This window comes from Tenrec ecaudatus, chromosome 15 (assembly GCF_050624435.1).
Source record: "Tenrec ecaudatus isolate mTenEca1 chromosome 15, mTenEca1.hap1, whole genome shotgun sequence".
NCBI lineage: Eukaryota > Metazoa > Chordata > Mammalia > Afrosoricida > Tenrecidae > Tenrec > Tenrec ecaudatus.
This window is the reverse complement of record NC_134544.1, coordinates 588,445-603,144: the sequence shown is the minus strand read 5'-3', so window position 1 is coordinate 603,144 and position 14,700 is coordinate 588,445. Positions and strand designations below refer to the sequence as shown.

At 60.0% G+C, this 14,700-nt stretch overlaps 2 protein-coding genes and 1 pseudogene across 8 annotated transcripts in view; all 3 read left to right on the top strand.

Annotated features, from left to right (window-relative positions):
• Positions 1-1,373, top strand: part of ATP9B (ATPase phospholipid transporting 9B (putative)) — a 124,817-nt gene extending 123,444 nt beyond the window's left edge. For 4 of the 6 annotated variants that reach the window (XM_075533098.1, XM_075533099.1, XM_075533097.1 and 1 more), the window contains 2 exons: positions 198-230; positions 919-1,373. In XM_075533098.1, the coding sequence (XP_075389213.1) occupies positions 198-230; positions 919-1,055 (170 nt within the window). In that variant the 3' untranslated portion in view covers positions 1,056-1,373. The remainder of the gene's footprint in view (positions 1-197; positions 231-918) is intronic. The other 2 variants (XM_075533100.1, XM_075533096.1) reach the window with 1 other exon arrangement.
• Positions 1,374-5,555: 4,182 nt separating this feature from the next.
• Positions 5,556-6,292, top strand: LOC142428056 (DNA-directed RNA polymerase I subunit RPA43 pseudogene; annotated as a pseudogene).
• Positions 6,293-11,199: 4,907 nt separating this feature from the next.
• The window catches only part of NFATC1 (nuclear factor of activated T cells 1), a 103,532-nt gene continuing 100,031 nt past the window's right edge, over positions 11,200-14,700 (top strand). The window contains exon 1 of one of the 2 annotated variants that reach the window (XM_075532497.1): positions 11,200-11,696. In XM_075532497.1, the coding sequence (XP_075388612.1) occupies positions 11,570-11,696 (127 nt within the window). In that variant the 5' untranslated portion in view covers positions 11,200-11,569. The remainder of the gene's footprint in view (positions 11,697-14,700) is intronic. The other variant, XM_075532499.1, reaches the window with a different exon arrangement.

Below are 14,700 nucleotides of genomic sequence, written 5' to 3'. Positions count from 1 at the left end.
TGGCATGTGGATGCTGACTGCTCTCAGCCTGAGGGCCAGCCCAGGGGGGAGCAGATGCGAGGAGCCGTCACCTTACAGGCAGCAGCAGTGCCATTCGAGATGCCCCCCTGTCCTCTCCCTGCTCGTCGAAGCCCTGACAGCAGCCCCTGCTTGCTGTTCTAACCTTCCTTTCCTCTCCGCCCTGTCTTACTGTGCAGGCATAGGCAGAGTGTCGTTGGGAGCTTTCTTAGGTACGTGGTGTTCCTTCTTTAAGAGCATAGAAACATAGAAAAAGCCATGATAAAGGCACTCCGTATCTCTTACTCACCCCTGCATTGTGTGCCCTGCTTTCTGCAGTTGGCTTCCTGGGCTGCAGCCCTCTGTGAGGTTCACAGAACTTCAGTGTCTGAGCACTTGGAGGACCCGGCCAGGGTTTTCATGGAAGGCTGTGCCCCAGGATGGCCCCCTGGACTCTGTGCCCCCCATTCCCAAACCCTCGACAATCCTCTTACTCTCTGAGCCAAAACTCCGAGCCCCAGGACGCCCTCCTACCCCCCAACTGTTCTCTGAGCTGCCCCTGGAGGCAGCAGCTGGGCTCTGTAAGCCTGAGATGGTTGGGCTCTTGGGTCCAGGGCATTTTCCCGTCATATAAACCTGGCCCCAGTGGGCTCCTCCTTCACCCACAGCCCCGCTTCCGGATACAACTGGGCTCACAGCCCCCATGCCTTTCTCCGTGCCCCTTGGATTGTGCACACACAGTGAGGTGGTGGTGCTGGGGTGACCCACCATACCAAGTGCTGCGGGGACCAGCCCCAGGCTTCACCGGGTACTGGTATGTGGGGTAGGCATTGTTAGGCGAGACCTGGTAACTCACTCACCCCTTGGTGAGCAGGGTGGGGCCGTGCTATGTGTTGACGTGGGGCCTGTTTGTCCCTTCAGATGTGGCCTTCATCACAACCGTGACCTTCCTGTGGAAGGTGTCGGCCATCACCGTGGTCAGCTGCCTGCCCCTCTATATCCTCAAGTACCTGAAGCGGAAGCTGTCTCCTCCCAGCTACTCCAAGCTCACCTCATGATGGCCACTCCGCCCAAAGGACTGCTTCCAGCACCCTCCACGCACCGGCCGCCGCCTCTCTGGATGGACGTCAGCCGCCTCACGGGCCAGCACTCCGCCTCCGCTGCACTTGTTTGGTGTTTTTATCATTTCAGTTGACATGAAGAGCCAGCTTGAGTTTCTGTTGAAACTCGCCCTAAAGGCTTCTCTGTTGCTGTGAGTTTGACCTGCTGCAGTGTTTACAGTGTGTTTCCTGCAGGTGGTTCACGCTCCCGTGCTCTCTTGGTTATTGTCGTTAGAGGGCCATCAGGGCTCAAATAAAGTCGAGAGCGGTGTGTAAGCATCTGTGTCCACTGCTTCCAGCCATCCTGATGGACAGAGGCTGTGTCCCGCACACGCTTCTGTGTGTGCATAGACACGGGGTGTGGGGGGAGTGTCTGCCCCCACCACTCCTGTGTGTACAGGGGCACTGGGGTGACTGTCCCCCATGCTCTTGTTGTACATGGACACTGGAATGCCTGTCTCCCCTGCTCCTGTGTGTATATGGACACTGCGGAGTCTGTCCCCCATGTTCCTGTGTATACATGGATACTGGGCAGTCTGTCCCCCACGCTCCTGAGTGTCATGTCTGTACCATGCAGGGTGTAGTCTGCAGGAAGAACCCCATGAGTGCCCTGGCCTGAGAGGGTCACTGTAGCACTGCCCACTCTTGGCAGTGCTCCCAGTGCTCGGGGCTCTCCTTGCATAGTGCCTTCTATCCCGTGGCAGGTTGATGCCCCTAGCGGTGAGTATAGGGGCTGTTGGTGGCTTACACCGGGCCCCAAACAGCCCAGTGCTGTCTTCTGCTGAGCTGCCCAGGTGGCTGTGCGCTGCTATCCCTCACTTCGGGGACACCACAGCTGTGCCCACCGCTCCATCTAGTCCTGTCTCCGCTGGGATGCCCCTGGGCCGGGGATCCCTGTGCCAGCCTCATCCCACCCTCACGGGAGACACAGTTCCCATCTCAGGGTGACAGCCCTGTTGTCCAGGTTGGGGGTTCTGGGTCCGGCTTGCTCTTGCTCTTCTCCCCTGAGAAACCACCTGGCCGGCCCTCCCACATACAGGCTTTCCACTGCCGAGAGCCCCCTCCTTCCTGGAACAGTGCTGCCCCCTCTGCCGTCCCTAGGGCGTGAGCCTCTTGGCCTGAAGAGTGCTCCAGAGCCAAGAGCAAGCACACAGCACCCCTTACCCCCAACTCTCATCAGGGTCCTGGCCTGTGGGAGTGGCCACTGGGGTCAGACACAGTTCTGAGGACCAGAGTCACTGTCTGGCCCCACGGAGGAAGGGGCTCCCCGGCCCAGGGGACAGAGCAACTTCCTACCCCACTCTGAAACCCCTCTCCTGGGCACAGGCCCAGAGGCCTCACCTCAGGCTGCCCCCACTGTACCTGTGGGTGGGCAGGAAAGGAGACACAAAGGGGCAGTTAACCTCTGTGTGACAGCCCACAGGGGCATGATTAGGGCCTCACTGCCCCTGGGGATTGTACTGCTGGTCCCCTGCATGGACAAGCCCTGGTGCTCCCTGCATGCTTGGCAGTGCCTGGCCAGCCCCGTCTGACCCCAGCCCCATTCCTCCTGCAGACAATGGCCTGGGACCCCTGGAGGTCCCTTAACAGCCAGGTCAATGACAAGCCCAGCTCCAACTGCTGCAGAGCAGGTGCAATTCACACTTTGTGCAGTAGAGGGAGCCCCTCACCAAGAAACGGCCCTGCCCAGCCTGAGGTGCAGACCTCAACCACCTCCTGGGAGACTGGAGGTGACCCCAGCCTGGCGCAGGGGTACCAGGGATAGTTGAGGGAGCTGGATAGCAACTAACCTCTACCCTGAGGACTAGGGGGTTGGGGAGCTGCAGTGTTGATCCTAGATGTGTGGCCCTTGGAAGCTCGAGGCCTGTGACTGGACTGTCCTCTCATGTCCCCATCACACCATCTGCTGCCTCCCGCCCTCTCCGTGAGCTCAGCAGTGTCTGGCTGCATCTAGGGAACCTTCCTGGGCTCCCTCAGCTGTTGGGGAGATGCCTCTGGGAGTCCCTGATGGGCAGGAGGCCTGGACACAGCCCACGCCACCCCTGTGTCCCCCAGTATGACCCCTGCAGTGAGAGCCAGAAGCTCCTCCAGGCATGGGTGGCAGGAGGAAGGTCCGTGCCGCAGGGTGCGGGTCGGGCTCTACACAAGCACTGCCATCCGCAGAGCTCCCCACAATCCTAGACCATGGAATTGCATGACAAGAAGGGAACTTAGAACCACTCCCAGTCCGGAGTGTTCTGCAGCCACTGCTCGTGCTGTGAGGGGCTAATCCCTGCGTGCCCAGTAGAGGGTCAAACCTGAGCCATTCCCTGGTGACATGCTAATGGGGAGCGAGCAGCCAGCAGCTCCAGGCCCCCACCTGAGTCTTGGAAGCTTTGGAAGAGGCCCCAGTTCCCATGCGCTACCTCAAGGTTCCTCCCAAGATTCTGCGGGGTCTCCCGGCTTGAAAGAGGACCCCGAAGTTGGAAGAGGGCCTGGCCTGGCACATCAGGAAATGAGCAGTAACTAACTCACTGCCCCACCCTACCCCCTCTGTGGATGCCAGGCTTCTGAGCGGAAAACGAGCTTGGGTCATGAGGGGTATTGGGCCGTCACATTTCAATTATGCAGCTAAGTTTGGCGTCCCTTGGGTGTGATTTTAATTGTCTTCTCTTTTTGTTTGTTTGCCTCTGAAGAGCAGACATGGAGAACACCCCCCGCCCCGCCCCACCCCGCCCCGCCGCCAAAGCTGCCCTCCTGGTCCTGGGAGTAAAGGCCTCTTCCCACTGGAGAACCAGGACAGGGGCCTGGGGTCTCCTCCTCCTTCCGTCTCCCACCACACCCCTTACCCCACTCGATGGCAGTTGAACCCCACCCAGCACCCTCAGGTCAGGCTCAGGGCCCAGCCGCCCACACACCATGACTGAGTGCCAGTGCTCAGAAACCCCGGGGGGTGGGGTGTCCATCCTCCTCCCTTGTCCCTGCTGACCAGCCAGCCTCAGCCTAAGGCAGTGGGGACAGTGGGTCAAGTCACTGGCCCTAGGGGGCTTGGAAGCCAGCAGTCTCCTGCCTGCATCCCCACCTCAACCCCTAACATGTCCCGTGACCCTCCGTCTTTAGAGAGTGCTGGGAAGTTCCTGCTGAGAGCTGGACGGGACTGAACGGAAGGGCAGCTCTGTGTCTGAGCAGGGCCACCCGCTCGGGCCCCAGGGAAGCCATGGGCACCTAGGCCAGGAAGACTACTGACATCCCCTGGTGTCAAAAGACACAAAGGGGCCTCACATTCTCAAGCTGGGGTACAGCTGGTCCTGTGTGGCCCCTGAACTGAGCATGTTTGGGGAACTGACCTGTCTGAGGACAGAAGTCACAAGTTGCCCTTCACAATGGTGTTGCCAGAGGGAACAGTTGCAAGTCCAGGTGTAGATCCCAGACATGATATCAAAGGGGTCGGCACACACAGGCTGCTGCGGAAGCAAGCCCAGACCCGTGAGGGTGGTCCCCACAGCCTGAGCATAGGGCTTCCTGCTGCATCCAAGCGCCAACACGAGCCCACATTCCCAGGTGGGCCTGACTCCCTTGTCTTTGAGGGCATCGCTGCTCTGGCACACACGCTTTGTCAGATGACCTACAGCCTTGTGTGGAGTGCTTTCTCTTGTGTTGCGTGTTTCTATTTTCTGTGATTACATTTCTTTGGGATGCCCACTTGGTGGGCTAACAGTTACCAGTAGATGTCAATTAGGGGTGCCTCTTCACCTCCAGAGGTAGGTCCCCTCTCTTTGAAATCTCACTGTCCCCGTGACCACATGTGTCCCTGCTGGTTTCACACCCTCCCCCCCGCAAGGTATGAACACCTGGCCCCAAGGTGGCTCCCAGCACTTCTGGAATCGGGGTTGAAACAGTGTAAACCAATACATTTGGCTGAGTGACTTGACCTGATCTGAAACTGCAGCAGCTCAGCTCTGTCCCTGAAGATGATGGTTGACCTTTGAGGCATGAAGATGTGGGTTCAAGTCCAGTGCCCGCTCTCCCCTCACCCATTGCCCAACTCAGGAAAGATGTGACATTCCTGTCCGCATCGGCAGTGGTGCTGGTGCTGGTTCCAGTGAGGAGAGTGGTAATGCTGCTGGTGGCGATGGTGAAAACCCTTCAAGATCGCTAACATCATCCCCAGAGGAGGAAAGAGACTGATAAATTACTCGCTTAATCTGACTCCCAAAGCCTGCACCTGTGACTATTGTTACGGCCTCAACTATGAGTTAAGACAGCAAAAGAGCCACCTCTGTGGGACGAGGAGCTCGTGGAAATGGTGGGTCCCCAACATCAAACCTCATCTAACTCATGGGGAGGAGGGGACTCTGCCAGCAGTATTGGGCCAAGCGGAAGGAACCCCGAGGTGGAGGTAAGGGCAACGCTTTGGACCAGTCGTGGCCCATCCCCCAGTGCTCTCTGCTTCTCTGCTGGGTTTGATAAAATGGTTGCGATGTCAAAGTAGTGGGTGAGCTGGGAGATATTTATGATGATCAAGGACACATTCATCTTAACGTTGAAGCAGATTTTGTTATTTTCTGCCCTGAACCAGGACAAAAACTTGTGGGCACAGTTAATAAAGTGTCTTCCAGCCACATCGGCTGTTTAGTACATGGTTGTTTCAATGCCTCTATCCCTAAACCAGAGCAGATGCCACCTGAGCAGTGGCAAACCCTGGAGATAAACGTGGGAGATGACCTTGAATTTGGAGTGTTTCGCATAGACTCTGATGCTGGTGGAGTCTTTTGCATTCGAGGAAAACTAAACATGGCCAGTTTGCAAGCCAAGTATCCTCAAGTTTCTGAAGAAGCAACAGAAACCACTGCTGAAGAAACTATTGGAAATCCTCCAAAGAAAAGAAGCGCCTAGAGACGTGCAGAGTGGACGAGGGTGCGACAGCTGGTGGCCGTCTTGGCACAGGGGAAAGCGGGCTGCAGGCTAATGGCAGTGCCGATGGCCTCGGTGGGGAGGAGCCCCAGGAGAAGAGGAAGCACTGTGGAGATCAGGACCCAGACCCTGTTTTCCCAGGCAGTGACTCCAGCGGCTACCAAAGCGACCACAAGGAGACAAAGAAGAAACGAAAACACCGCGAGGAGGCAGCGCTTCCCCCGCTTTGGAGCCCTCGCCTAAAGAGAAAAGGAAACGTAATCTGCTTGACTGCATTTCAAACACGGTCCACTTTTAATTGATCATCCCACAGTAGATGAATAAATGTTTTGAATGATGTGACATGCATGTGTTTCACATAATTTTTGGAAACATTTGATTTTGAGGTGTGCGTATGTGTTAAAATTATGAAACCCGTCTCTAAAGGATTTTAGGGATATTAAAGTGCCAATTTGTTATACAAGAATAAAAAATGAAGCTGTTCTTACCAAAAAAATGGTTGCGATGGCCACACCGACCATCGTTACAATTATAGGCAAGTAGCAGGCTGTGATTCAGGGTCAGGGAAAAATCAGGATACAGTTGTGTGACCAAGATAGCTTCTTGCGCATGCTCATCGATGGGCCTGTCGCAGTCCCTCAGACCCTGCCCTGCTTGGTGAAGTGTTACAAAGCTCGCTGGCTTCGCCGATAAGTACCCAGAGACACGCCACTCCACCAGCAAGTCCTGGCCCCAAAGCACTCAGCTCTCTTGGTTGGCACACCCACTGTAGCCCCCCACCCCCATGCTCTGTGGACCAGGAAGCCCTGACCCTGTCTCCCTCTGGCCTGCTTCTGCTGCCCCCATTTCTCTACCACAGCTGCTCAGCCCCTTGTGTTGCCTCTAGGGGTGCAGTGCACAGTCTAGGAGGTTCTCAGCTCAGGAACCTCGGGTCCAAAGGACTTGCTTCTCTCCTGGATTTGCTAGATTTGCTGGGATTGTCTCCCTTTGAGCCTAAAAAGATGTTAAACGGACCAGTCCCATCTTTTGGTTCCATACATCTCATTTGCATGGCCCCACTCCCACAAGGGTGCGATATCCCTTATTTGTACATTAGCAATCTGTCTGGTCCCTTGGGTGGGCCACAAGCATCTTATTTGCATAGCCCAGCCCAGTCATTCCGTGGGAGCCACAGGCCTTGGACAGAAGAGCCACACCCCTGATGCACTGCATCTCAGGTCCCATGTCTGATAGCCCCACCTGAGCATCAGTAGGGAGCGTGCGTAGTCAGTGCTGTATCAGCTGTGTGGGCGCGTAGCTGTGGGGCAGGGAAACCATTGTAGCCAGGGCAGCCCACCAAAGGAGCCTGTGGTCAGGCACAGAGCTGCTCTGTCTCGGCAGCCTGAGGCCCAAGTCGCTGCTGCTGGACTTCATTCAGGGCTGGTCACCTTCAGCCTTGATCTGACCTGAACTTTTCATCGGCCTCCAAAGCTGGACCACCCTACTCTCCCAGAGAAAGAATGCATCTGTCCAAACTTGTTCCTGCGTCACTTGGGGTTCCTCCAGTCGTGAGTGGCAGAAACCCCAAATTAGTTGAAGGAAAAGGGGTCATTGCCTAGCAAAGAGAAAACCCCATTGGGCGGCAGCAGGTTCAGCACTGTCCAGGTGCTTCTCCAGCCCTCGAGCGTTACCCAGCTGAACCTCTCACAGCTATGGAAGAGGGCCCGGGGCCCAGGTACAGCACTCAGCTCCGACTGTTTAAGGACCCTCTTTGTATCCCCAGGTGGCCACAACCTAATGCCCATCCCCACTGCCCGGTCAGCCCTCTTCCCAGGTGTCCTCACTGGGCTGGGCACACAGCCCTGACGGCCCAGAAGAGGACCTGCAGGGAGGCTGGACAGGACTGGCTCCCACCCGGTCAGTGACGGCAGTGAGGTTGAGAGAGGTGCAGCAGGCTATGGATGCTTTTCTTCCCATGGAACTGGCCAGGGTGAGGGTGGTGGCTGTCCCCTCAGAGCAGCGGGCCTTGCATGTGCTGTCCCTGGACTGGAAGCTCGGTGGGGAGTGGGGTCCTCACCTGGGGCAGCAGGCTCCCTGGGGCAGCACACAGGGAGACCCTTCCAAGGGCTGCCTTGCAGCACTGGTGGCCAACAACACTGGCCTGCTGATCAGAGGGTGGAGGTTGAGCAGGAGGCTGGCCCAACAGCGGGGCTGTGGCCTGGGAGCCTGTCAGGGGCAATGGGGACAAGGTGGGACCAGAGCTCAAATTCGAGGACAAGGGCCCTCCTGGAACTACCACCCCCCGCCTCCACAGTGAGGTGACAGGGCAAAGCATCAGAGTGGTTCTGAATAGGAGCCTTGAGTGTGGGGGGCACAGGCAGGGGGAGGGACTGAGGAAAACCTGGGGAGCAGGGAAAGAGCTACTTGAGGATGCCTCTGGTGGGGGCAGGGGGCCCCTGCTGTTGAAGGAATTGCTTGGTGACTGCTGGATTGACTGCATGAGAATGGGGAGTACTTCAGGTGCTGGCAGGTGGGAGGTCACAGCGGCCAGGGAAAGGGCTTTGTTTCAGGCAAAGCGTTGGAGGGAGACTTCATGACTGCACGTTCCTCCAGATTGTCCATCCTGCAGCCCGGGCTTCCTGGACACCCCAGGAACTCTTGGGGCGCAGGCCCCAGGGCACACCCAGGCGCGCATGAGCACACACACACACACAGGTGCGTGTGAGCGCGCACACACACACACACACACACACACACAGGGTACTGACTGCAGGAATCCTTTCCTCTCTAACCTTGTACAGCTCAGCGCCATCAGTCCTACTTGCTCCTGGGTTCCAGGCGAGTCTCCTTAGGGGCGTCTACCGCACCCTGGGCTTCAAACTTCTGGTGTCTGTGACAGACACTGTGTGTGGGGGTGGTGGGGGTGAGTCTGGACTCCATGCCTGACTGAGGGAGAGGTAAGTGGGTCAGGTAGCTGACAAGTGGTCACCCCGGGGGCAGTTCCCAATGCCGTGGACTCATGGTGGATCTGAGCAGCGTGATGCCACAGGCATGGTTGGGGAAGTTGGGTACGACTCAGCCCTGCCACCACCTGCAGGTGAAAGAGCCAGTGTCTCTGCCCTCCCTCAGTAGGCCACCTCTAGGTGAATATAACGGGCCGTGTGGAAGCTGTCACAGTCCAGTTGGCCCCAAACCAAACCCACTGCTGGGTTCAGCCCACCCAGGCCCACAACCTTCTGCCCCCCCCCCCAGGGATCCTCCCTGGACCCATTCTCCTTCTACCGCTGATGAGTTAAAACTACTACGGCCTAGCGCTCCAACCGCCCAAGTCGCATTCCACTCACCAGCAAGAAGCCAGGCGGGCTGCGCTGCAAGGCGTGTTAGCCACAGCCCAGGCCGGCGCGACTCCAGCGCCCTAGCAGTAGCCCCCGGGCAGGCAGCATGGGCACAGACGGGAGCTTCGGGACGGGTGGGCGTGCTCTGCGGACCGCATGGTCTCCCCGGCAGTGTGTGTCCCACAGCGCCAGGCAAAAGCTAGTCCAGGTGGGGGGCTCGGGCCCCGGGGGGCACTCAGTCGTGGGTGTGCTCGCCCCGATAATCCACAAAACGAGAGGACCCTAAAAATAGGAGACTTGTTTTCCGTGCTAAGCTCCTTTTAACTTCGTTAGTCATCGCCAATTCTTAAAATAAAACCGGGAACGTCTCTCCTAGTAGCAGCGATAAACAAACCCAAGGCTCCTGCGAGAAAGAAGAGGACAAGGCCGAGGAGCGGCGGGGCGCGGGCCCAGACCGGAGCAGGATGGCCGGAGGAGGGACCGGCCGGCTGGCCAGCCACGAGCCGACGCGCCGCCCCCGGAACTGCGCGCGCCTGGAGTTGGGCCACCGTGGTCCCAGCAACGGCATTAAACAGAGGGAAACAGAGCGGGGTTCCGTCACCGCGGGTGGGGGGGGGCAGGGAATAAGGGGCGCATTGAGAGCGCTCGGGCAGGAAAGGGGCTGGGGGCGGGGCGAGGGCGGGGACAGGAAAAGGGGGTGCAGGCCCCCGCAAGCGCAGGCCCCCAAGCCCTGCGCAGCCCCGTCCTTGTTCAGCCGCGTGGCCTCTGAGTCCCCGCGGGCGACCACAGCTCGGGCTCAGCCAGATGGCCTCCAGCGCGGGAGCGGCCTCCCGACTGTCAGTCCCGGGCTGCCCGACCCGCGGCTGTGCCAAGGGCCCTGGCCGGGCAGTCCTGTTTCAAGTAGCGAACGGAAACTCCCCGCGAAATCCTGGCGCCGGTACTAGGGACCCCAGGACCCACGACAGCGGCTCCCAGGGGGGCGTGGCCCTGGAGTCCCTTGTGGCAGCTAGGTCTCCAGAGGCCGCCCCTCCCCAGAGGGACTCGCCCCCTCCCACTCTGTCCCAGCCACCCTCCGGGAATCTCCTCCATCCAGCCCAGCGGTGCCCAAGGGACCCTCTGGTAGGAGGGACTTGTCGAGACGACAGCTCCCTCAGCTGTGACCTGGACACCGCTGCCCACCCCTCCCCACGATATTCTCCCTGCCCCGTACCTGCCGCGTGGATGCTGCGAAAGACGGTGGGGCGCGGGCGTAGTTCCCTCCTAGCTTCGAACCCCAGATCCCGGGGCTGTCCCGAGACACCCCCCCCCCACCGCACGCCCGCCCCCCCACCCCCACCCCAGCCCTACACTGGCTTTCCTCCAGCTCCGCTTTCAACCGCAGGGGTGTCGTGCGGAGGTTTTACGACTTTTGTGCCCCAGCCCCTTCCCTCCAACGGCTGCCAGAAATGCGTCCCGTCTGCCCGGTGGCTGCCGCGGAGCTGTCGGGGCGGGGAAGTCGGGCCAGGGCCAGGGGAGGGGGCGAGGGGACCCTGCGCCGGCTGGACAGCTCGGGCTGCTCCCGGGGCTCCTGCGGGCCGAGCGGCCTGCGCGCCATGTGGTAGCAATTTAGCGGCCGGGAATTTCCTCTCCAGGCCTGCCAGCGTGGGGGAAGCCTGCGCGTTGACATAATGACTTCAGCATGGGCGCCCTGCACCCGGAGCCCCCCGCCCGGCCGCCCCGCGGGGCCGTTCTCCCGGCGCTCAAGGGACCCCGGTGTCCGGGCGCACGGACGCCCCCGCGCGCGCCCCGGCTAGTGCGGCGCTGGCGACTCCCCCGGGCGGCGCCGGCCGGGGCGGGTGGCGTGATGTCACCGCGGGCGGGGGGGCGGCGGGCGGCGGGAGGCGGGGGAGGTATTTTCCAGCTTTAAAAAGGCAGGAGCGGCGCGCGGCCCTGCGTCAGAGCGGGACTTGGAGACTCCGCAAACTCGCGGGCAGGGTCGGAGTCCAGGGTCCGAGCGCAGGGCACCGCCGGCGGGGAGCTTGGCTCGCTTCAGCTCCCGCCCCCCCCCCCGGGCCAGGGGCCGCAGCCGCCTGGCCGCGCGCCCCCCATGACAGACTCGCGGGGTGCGCGGCGCTGAGCCTGGCCCGCCAGCGCTTCTTTCGGGGCGACGCGCGCGACTTTGCGCCGGGAGGACGCGCCCCCCCCCCCCCCAGGCGGGCACAGCCGACCGGGAGGCCGCAGGGCGCGGGGCAGCTCCTCCTCCGGCTCCTCGCCGCCGCCGCGTGAATGCCAAGTTCGAGTTTTCCGGTCCCTTCCAAGTTTCCACTCGGCCCTCCGGCTGCAGCCCGCGGGAGCGGACACCTCGCGCGCCCAGCGCAGCCCGCCGCTGGCACCATGAAGTCCGCGGAGGAAGGTAACTGGCGCGGCCACCCCTCACCAAGTCTGTGCGCCCCCGCTCCGGGGTCAGCCAGTCGCTGCGCGACGCCAGGGGTCCTGCCTGGGCGCAGGCGGGGGATGAGGGGCGGGGGGCGAGGCCGCGGGAACTGGGAAGCGGGTCTCCGCCGGAGTCCTCGCGGCAGCTCCGGGTTTGAGTTCGACTTCTTGCCAATAGGTGTCTCCTCTCGCTAGGAGCGCGAAGGAGGCCCGGGCTCGAGAAGCGCGCGGCAGTCGTCCGTGCAGTAGGAAGCGGGTTGTGAGCTGCAGATGCTCAGCGGGCAAGGGTGGGGCTCTGGGTGCGGTGGGGTTTCTGGGGAGAGGGGGATCACGCCGCCAGATTTTGGGTAGGTGGGCTCCTCCCCGGGGACTTCGTTCAGGCGTCCTGTAAGCCTGAACTCTGTGAAGTGACTAGTTTGCTGAGCTGCAGGCATCTGCCACTGGTCTAAGGACAGGAGCAAAGGTGACCAGAAGGCTCCTAGAGTAAAACCATCTTTCAGCCTTGAAGGCATCAACGTCTCCACCAGAGTGGCTCGCTGTGACTGCCAACTTCCAAGCTGCTTTTTTCATACAGAAAGAGAAATGGGAGAACTTTTTGGACCTACAATCCTAATGTCTACTCTTCCCTCCTGGTGAGGGCTGGTGACTCATGAGAGCAAAGAGGGCCCCTGCCTGGAAGCCTCTCTGCCTGCTCTCCACCAGCCCCAGAGGCCACCAGGCTGGAGAAGTGGGGGCTGCAGGTGCCACCAGGATTGACACCTCATCCGTGCCCTTACATGGCAGACACAGGGCGGACACTGGGAGGCTCTCCTGCAGGTTTCCAGCGGCTGGAGTGTCTGGGGCAAAGCACTTGGGAAGCTCGCAAACCTCTCCAGCTGGGACACAGCAGCCCTCGAGGACTCAAAGCTGATGGCAAGCACTGAAAGCGAGGGCCACTGTCCCCCAACTGTTCCAGCATGCAGGATGGCCTCCCCACTTCGCCTTCCGTCCCTGAGAGTGGAGAACGGCCTCGTCTTAACAAAGACAGAGCCTGCATTGCCACCTGGAGGCCCCTGCGCCTGGTCAGACGCCGTGGGCCCAGCAGTGGTCGGTTCACTTCACACGGGGTAGCGGGCAGCACCTGGGCCTCTTGCCACTGCCCCCATTTACAAAGGTTCATGCAATGAACGCCACACGGCATACACAGGATGGGCTCTGACGTGGACAGTTGCTTAGTTTTTCTTCTTGTTTTGACTACCTCCTTGGACTCTTAATTCAGAGCTTTTCTGACCACTGCTTAAAGAACAGGTCTTGGCATGGTTTCAAAGGGGCCCTGGTGGTGCGGCGAGTTAAGCATCAGGCCGCCCCAAGGGAGAGCAGCACAGCCTGCCTCTGTGAAGACTGTCCGCTTCCTCAGTCCAGGGGCCACGTCTGCTCCTACGAGCCGCCTGAGTGGGGCTTCAAGTGGGAATGGGTGGTATTCAGTTCCCAAGTTTAGCTGTCTCTCTGCTCCATCAGCACCCCACCCTGTCTCCACAACACAGTTGGAAGAGTAAGGGCGGGGGGTGGGGTCTATGGGGATAGTGGTGGGGTTTTTTTTCATGTAACATCCTCTCCCCCTCCCCCACCCGGGTAGATTTTGCCCTTGGAAAACAGATGTGGACATGTTCTGTGGCAGTTATCCTGAGTGGAGGCCGCCTCTCCAGACCCCCTGCAAACAGGCCAGAGACCCCCTGGCCGGAGCCCCCAGCATCTGGGGTGCCACCGGTGTTGTCTGCACTTGTTTTGCTGTGTGGAGTGGCCTCGGAGGCACCCGCTCTGAGGTTGCTCCACACAGAATGGCCTGAGGGTGGCCAAAGTGGCTGAGAACAAAGCCAGTCCTGTTTCCCTCTATCCTCCACCGCACTCTTCCCTAATCCAGACTAGAACCCATGGAGGTGTTGGCACCTGTCTATCATACCAAGCCCCTCTGCTCGGCACCCCTACACCCAAGCCAAACATTCCCACCAGTCGGTGGCGGCAAGCTGCTGAATTGGCAACCCAGTGGGACCTGTGGGGACCTGTGCCTGCAGAAAGGTGTAAAGCCACTGTTCAGAAAGGGTTCAGCAAAATGCCTCCATCTCAGCAGGCACCCAGGCCGAGCTGGCCGGCAATGTTTGGCAGCCCAGAGAAGTGGCTCGAGCTAGACTTGCACAACCGGGCAGGGATGCAAGGGGAGATGGTGCGGCGTCCCTGCCCTTCCGTCCAGGCTGAGCTTCCATTTGCCTGAAGGCCAGCAAAACGCAAACTCAAACAAAACACCCTCCAACATACATCTCAAACTATTATTAGAAACAAAATCAGGCCAAAGCGAACTGTAGTTTATCACCGGAGGGAACCAGCCATTTGACAAGGGTCACCGAGAGAGGACTTGGGAAGGCAGCGGGTGATTGACAGGCTGTCCGTTTCTTGAAAAAGCAGAACCTGCAGGTGCAGAGGGCAGTGGAGGAGGCCGAGGCTGATGTGGGACCACCACTTCTTACTGGCTCACCTCTACCACCAGTCTTCACGTCCAGCTATGGGGCCCTGTGGGGCCAGGAGCCTGGGGGAAGCAAAGGCAGACCGCTGGGAGACAAGGGGCAGCGAAGGTTCAGGGCTAGCTGGGCTCAGGGACCGGCCACCTGTCCCATGTCTGGCCTGCAAACCCCAGAGGATGCGGGAAGGTTGCATGTGGGTCTATAGGAGAACTGCTGCGGCAGAGCCAGGCTGCTGTAGACCAGGCCTGTGAGTGCAAGTGACCAGCAGGGCCACCCTAAACAGGCCTAACCCTGTCATGTCTTCATTGAGGGGGCTAGAGAGGGCTTCCTGGGCCGCTGGGAAGCAGTGTTCTTGCTTTCTGCTGAGATGCAGCTCCTGGGCTGTTGGCAGGCTGATCCCAGGAGTGGGCCCCGGGTTTTCATATTTCACTTTGACACCCTGCCTGGGCGCAATGATGGCCGGGGCTCAGGTCCCTTGGGCATGAGTTT